A 6958-nucleotide genomic window follows, 5' to 3' on the forward strand; every position below is an offset into this window, starting at 1 on the left:
AAAAACACAACTATGAAAAATGTATGACTTATATTAAAGCGGTTGTACATTTCTCATTATCATAATCATCTTACCCTGATGGTGCTCAGGTCCATAGGCTGCTTGATGATGTCATGATAGTCGTGCAAGCCTAAAGCCACCGCATCAACAGGGGTATAGAAGGGCCATGCATATCCATAGTGTCTCTTTGAGAGCATCTCCTTTAAGATATCACTACAGTACCTGAGCTGCTCAGACAGTCTGACCTTCTTGCCCTCAAAAGAAGGCAAGTCTTTCCTTGGAGGTTTGATGGGTCTTCCACTGCCCCTCCTGGAGAATAATGTCCTAGGTGAGGAAGGATCCTCAGCATGGGATACCTCACTACTGCTGATGACTGATGTGGTTGAGGGGTCTGCTTTCCTCTTAAAACCTTTCTTAATCTGAATATTTAGAAAAAAGGTTGTACACAAACAGTAAATCACTACATAAGTTAGACAAATAAGTGTGACAATAGTTTACAAACTGTTTTGCATTTTATAATTAAAATTTGGCTCAAAGACAGGTCAGGGAATCTTCAATGTTATTTAGAGTCTTTATTGTCCACTAGGGAAATTTCTTTTCAAAGTTTGTACAGAGCCTCACAAATATACATACATAAAAATACAGTAAACAGACAACTTCACCTCCAATCACCCTGTAACGCACAATTCCCTCCAGTTCGTCCCTTCCAATTCCCCTTGTGGGCAACACACACACACACACACACACGCGCACACGCACGCACACGCGCGCGCTTTATTTATGGATGATATGGCAAAAGGTGCAGAACTCCTACGGTACCAGACCCATCTCCAGGCCAAGGACCTGTATCTGCATCCTGATGGAAGCAGTGTAAAGAAGGGGTATAGGGGATGATTGGGGTCATGTGCAATTGTCTGTGCTTTGTGTTTGGTGGCTTTGCTTTTGAGGTCTGATAGGTTGGGGGTGGGAAGGCCAATTATTTTTTTATGCAATCTAGGTAACGTGAGTGAGTTTGTTTCTGTTGGTGGAAGTTAACATGTTGAAAAAACCGAGGGAACAGTAGAGGAGAAGGCATTGGAGAATGCTCTTATACAGTAGTTGGTGACAGGGAGCAACGGAGTGCTTTCAGTGACCATTAATATTTGACCATGTGAATTGGTTGGTAAAACTCTACCACTTCTAAAATAAAATAGCATTTTATAGTGCATAGATATCTTGTTGAATGAGATTTTGTAATATTAAAAGTGTAACTCTGTCTAGCGATATCAGTAAACAACCAGCATAATGGTGTTTGGTTATTACCTTGAAATTAGCACAGAAGATCCCCCCCCCCCCCATCCATTCTTCAAAGTTGACTGAGTTCACCTTTGCAGAGCAATAGCAGTGTTGCAATTGGAAACAAGCTGCCTGTAAAACCTCTGTCCCTCCCCTCTCTTACCTAAGACACACGGGCTGCAGCCTGCAGTTCAGTGTAGCGCTGACTCAGGTAAATTAACGTTGAAGTAAATTAAACTATTTTTATGTCAACATATTTTTTTTCTTATTGAAACAACAAGTCATAAAATCTGAACTGAGTAGTAAACGATGATATCCCATTGCAACAATCTAACCAAATAGACAAACAACCTCTTTTCTGGACATTTTTTTCCGCTGTCAATTTCATGATTTAAAGTCAGGATTTCTACTGTGCAAGTTTCTTGCAAAGTTATAAAATACTTACTGGTGCATCAATTTGTGCAGAGAGCTGGATGGGTGGGATCAATTGAGGCACATCAGGTGGAATGACCGTCACAGTCTGCTGGAGAACAACTTCTGACACAAAGGATCTCTGCTTTACTGCACCTGCATGAACAGCGGTAAAGTGTAAACATGCATAAGAAGCGGATACTATTCTAAAATGGTCAAATTAAGAAGCACACTTTTTTGGATCTGTCAAGAGGACGTTAATTAAAAGTTCAAACAATATTTGTAAGTGTCATTCTCAAATACACCTGCAACAACCATGAATCATGGAAATTAAAGTTAAAATCCAGTTTTACAGTTTAGACCAACAATCTCGACGTGCTTATTCAAAAAGAAAAAAAAAGTTAAAAAAAACTAGAACTGCACGCAGTTTCAACGGGGTCCAAGCCTCCCCGCGCCAGTCGTCCCCAGCGACCCGGGGAAATGTTCTATGTTGATTAGAGCGCCCCCGAAGGGCCTGTCTTTACCAAATTTGGCAGTGAGCCTCCGGGCGGTGGGCGAAACAATCATTACGGGTTTGGTTTTTATAGCATTTACTGTGGCAGAGATATTGCAATTGCAAATTCCCCATTTAAATGCATTGACTTTGTCCACAAAACCAACAAACGTTAATTATAGCGCCCCCTAATGGCCAATCGTTACCAAATTTGGTAGGAAGCCTCCGTGCGGCAAAAAAAACACACTTTTTTATTTGTAGCGCCCCCTAGTGGCCAATGTTCGTCAAATTTGTTACACAGCCTCAGGGGGACATAGCAAGAGATATTCTAAACTTTGGCTTTGATAGCATTTATTTTGGCCGAGATATGGCAACGGCAATGTTTTCATAGCTAGCTACAAAACTTTGTTTGCGCGTAACACGCGCAATTTTTATCCTATAAAAAATCTTTATACAACTTTGTGTCAGGTTGGTCTGGAGATGCTATGTGCCAAGTTTCGTGCAGATCCATTGCACGGTCTCGGAGGAGTTCGAAAAAGTTGGTTTTCGATAAATCGCGATTTTTCACGCATAAAAGTCTAGGCGGAAATGGGCGTGGCCTATATCACGAGATTCATTAGGATCCAGGGAACGCGTGGATGTAAGGTTTTTTAATATCCGATGTACGGTTTGGGAGTTATAGGGCGTGTTTTTTCTCTGCTATAGCGCCACCTAGTGGTAGAAGTGGATGGATTTTTTTGGCTGAGGTCTTTGCGGACTTTCGGACCAGTCCTGAAAATGGCGCGTCGCCACCATGTACGGTTTAGGCTGCAGCACCACTTTTATGCGGAGAAGAAGAAGAAGAAGAAGGAAGAAGAAGGAAGAAGGAGGAAGAAACCTAGCGAAAACAATAGGGTTCCACAGCCCTGCTGTGTGAACCGCGTATCGCCTTGCGATTACCGCGGTGCACGCATCCTCGGGCTTGGACCCCTAAAAAAAAAAAAAAAGTATTCTCAAGCACATCTTAAAAGTTGTAGTCTTTAAGATTTGAATTTGGTTGTGTGTAGCTGCAGCTGTGGCGATAAGATGTAGGCACACCTATGAGACTTAATCTACCAGAGTTCCTTTCAAATACGAACAGTGTCGAATGAATGCCATCCGTAGATTGCAGGTCTCTCTTAAGTGATGCATTCAAATGTCCCAGTCCAGAGTCCACACAGACAGCATTTTAGTCTCAGATCAGCTAAGAGCTAACACATCCATGAAGATAAGAGTTGTGTGGGGACACACACAGCCATAGAAAACGATAAAGCCATTGAGGCACCGGCTAGAAAATGTGGCTAACTGATTTTAACAATCAATAGCTAGCAAGATTACGCACAATAGGGGCGGTGCAATGTTTTCAAGCGCTGTTTACGGCGTTAGTATGTTTAGCAAATAGCAGTCAATGAAGTGGAGCTGCTAGCCAGTGCACGCCCCTGTCTAAGTAAAGTTAGTGCTGTTAGAATAAGCAGGAAACAAAAACTTAAAAAAGGAGGCCATGCAAAATGTACTCTTTATTGATAAAATAAGGGGGTTTTTGGTGGACCGAACCGACCAAGCTGGGCCAAAGCCCTAGGTGGGAGTAGGTGAGCAGGTTCACAATGGCAAGTGATACCAGAAGCTTTCTGGGGTAGCTGCTGAACCCATTGGTGGCACCCTGACTGCTGCGGGCAGAGAGGAGAGCCCAGCTGCTCTGAGGCTTTGAAGTCTAGTTATACTTTCCTAAATGTTCATCCCGAAAACCAACACCATGGAAAGAGGGCGTTTCATTTAATGTAGACAGACTGAGTCCAAAGAAAAATGAACAAAAAAACTTCAAAGTTGAATGGTCTCTTTCTGTTGGTCCAACATTGTGAGTCAGCAGTAAAGAAATGTTTGCATCTTTTCTCGTCGGAAGTTCCCAATTTCCGAGTACAATGGAATGCAGCATAACCCGCATTAACAAGTGCCAGCTTGGCGGACAGGGAGAGACCAACCCCTGCTGCGCGCATGCATTTTAATTTAGGGCAGGAAAGTCACCCCAGACACTCAGATTGTATTACTTGACGAAGTAGCAAATCCAAACCCTTTAATCAGTGGGTCATATGATCAATCACCATTGTCTTAACTCACAATTTGATAGATCTTAACAGAACTTGACAGTTAACTACATGGAAATCTTACCGACTACAACTTTAAGGGACTGTTGTGCGAGATACCTGCATTTCTCTTTCTCCCTTTCAATGTTTCCTTTGTAGTGATTGCTGTTACTTCGCACTCTTCCTTGGGCATTTGGGACACTTTCTGCAAAAAAAGCTTCTCCAGAGTCTGTGCCATAAAAACAATGTCATCTCCAGGCTGTGAAAAGAAATTGCACAGTATATTATATTAGCACTCATAGGCCAATCCCATTTGAACGACAAATATTAAACTAATCTTCAAAATACAATAAACTAATCTTCAGTAATGCAATCTACCCTAAAACAAATGTAATTATCAGCGGGTGAGTGTATACCTCAATAGCATTACAACCTAAACAGCAAGTTCTCTACAATTCAATTTTTTTTTCTTCTGTGTGGGCAGTTTGAAATGCAGTTGTATATACATGTTGGACGGAACCACAAATAGTACTCTTACCCGATTGTACACATAACAGTTGGTGAACATGGTATTGAAGTCTTGTATACACTCAAGTGCTTGCCAGTAGTATTTGTTCTGAAGACGCTTCTTAATAGTGCTCAGATCCATAGGCTTTGTGATAATTGTATAATAATCCTGAAAGACACCAAATACACTAGCATGAATACAGCAACATCTTTTCTTCCCAGATCAGTCTAATGGCACTTATTCACCAAAACAAATTCTGTTGGATGCACCCAATTTTAGATTTAAACTCTGAAATCCTTTAATTTAACTTAAAAACAAGAAAAAGCTTAAACAGTACATTTTACAGATAAGCTGACATGCTAAAATAACAATCCTATTACTTACTGGGAGACGCAGTGCCACTGCATCCACCGGCTGGCGAAAGGGCCACGAAAAGTTATGCCCCCATAAAGCTTTGATCACCACCTTCTCCAAGTACTGTAGCTGATTGGTTACACGTCCATGGCTCTTTGGATTTATGATCTCTGGCGGAGGGGGATTTCCACTCACAGCAGGAAAGACTTTCAAGTTAGACATTGTGTTGTCCAAAGGCCATAAGGGGGAAACAGTCTGATGCTTTGCAGCAACTTAGTTTTCATCACAGGTTTTCCTAAACAAGGAGTAAAAATTTCCACTTCACAAAAGTGTAAGTTGGGGATGACAGCTTGAAAAAAAAAAAAAAAAAAAAAAAAAAAAAAAAAAAACATGAATTAAGAGAGTCTCATTTAATACTACATCAGTGCTGAAACATTCTTTTATGCCTTACATATGAAAAGCTTGCCTAAACTACAAACAATGAAAGTTGGATGTGATGTGGACGTGAGTAAGTGGAGGGTCCAGAATTTCCACTTCTCCTCACAGAGCTGTTCATTTTCAGCACTATGTTGTATTTATCAGATTAACAGTGCCTGCTCTCCCTCCATGCCACCAGTGCCCGGAGCTCCTTGCTTACCCGCTGATAAAAAGTCAGCCAGATGCAGCCGTGCTCCGGTTCCTGCTGTCATGGAGAGAGGGTGGGCGCCTTCATCAGAACGTAGCCTACAACGTGGGCCTGGATCAGGCCGGGACATGCTTCAAACTCATGATGTGTGCAGTACCAGAGAAAAGGGGGATTCGGCAAAGCTCCTAATTTTTAAAACATAAGCTCTGCACTCCAGCAGAAATCCTCCTGTTGCTCACATGCAGGCCAATACTACTACACGAATAAATGCATTTTAAGAGTTTAAGAACTAATTTATTTTATCAGAGCTGAGATTAAAGTTATTTTTTTCCTGGTGGTAACTGACCGAATAATTTCATAAAATGGTGCAGTACAAAAAACAAACACAATACCATGACAACCCTAGCTGCTTTCACCTTTAATACAGTTATATGAAGACCTCAAAGCCACTGCTTTACTATTGTTTTAAGATTGAAATTAAAAAGCTCAAGCTACTATCCTAAAATAGACCATCTGTTTTATTAAATGTAAAAGTGTGCTGACTGTATTGACCTAATTTAGCAGATCATGATTACAGTTAGGTACAACTTTAAGAACCAGTTCTCATAAAACAAGGTTGATGAGCAATGTGCAACCAGGTGGGATGTGTTCACATGCATCCTGTAATGACTGGCCTAAAAAGGCCTACTAAATACTTGTAAAAAAAAAAAAAAAAATCAAGTGAAAAATGATTAAAAAAAAGAGTGCTAATAGTACAAAAATGTCAGCACCAATCCCCACCTCTCTGACATGACAAGAAAATAGCATATTGTTCACTATATGCTCACACTTTTTACTAGCAAGGAAGAAAAAAAAAAAAAAGGCACTGCAATAGTGGAGGTAATGTCAGATCACCAACAGAATGTTAACAATTGCACAAACAACACTTCTCTAATTCATTTGAATAACTGGAGGTCTAGTAATTAAGATTTGGTGTTCTCACCACCGCGGCCGGGGTTCCCCGCCCCCGGTGTTTGGGGTAGAAGTAGCTCAGTTTGTAGTGGGTTGGGAACCCAAGGATCGTTGGTTCAAGTCCAACCAAAGAACGGAGGGTGAATTGGTGGCTGGAGAGATGCCACTTCACCTCTTGGGCACTGCCAGGTGCCCTGGAGCAAGGCTCCATAGCCCCCAACCACTCAGGGCGCTGGTCCAGC

At 41.5% G+C, this 6958-nt stretch overlaps 1 protein-coding gene across 3 annotated transcripts in view; it reads right to left on the minus strand.

Moving 5' to 3' along the window:
• The window catches only part of brdt (bromodomain, testis-specific), a 44920-nt gene that overhangs the window by 33100 nt on the left and 4862 nt on the right, over window positions 1-6958 (minus strand). For all 3 annotated transcript variants that reach the window (XM_032526556.1, XM_032526555.1, XM_032526553.1), the window contains exons 2-6: window positions 5171-5435; window positions 4817-4954; window positions 4399-4537; window positions 1721-1842; window positions 75-419 (exon numbers count right to left, since the gene is read on the minus strand). In XM_032526556.1, coding sequence (XP_032382447.1) covers window positions 75-419; window positions 1721-1842; window positions 4399-4537; window positions 4817-4954; window positions 5171-5362 — 936 coding nt within the window. In that variant the 5' untranslated portion in view covers window positions 5363-5435. The remainder of the gene's footprint in view (window positions 1-74; window positions 420-1720; window positions 1843-4398; window positions 4538-4816; window positions 4955-5170; window positions 5436-6958) is intronic.

The sequence above is a fragment of the Etheostoma spectabile genome, chromosome 9, assembly GCF_008692095.1.
Source record: "Etheostoma spectabile isolate EspeVRDwgs_2016 chromosome 9, UIUC_Espe_1.0, whole genome shotgun sequence".
Lineage (NCBI taxonomy): Eukaryota > Metazoa > Chordata > Actinopteri > Perciformes > Percidae > Etheostoma > Etheostoma spectabile.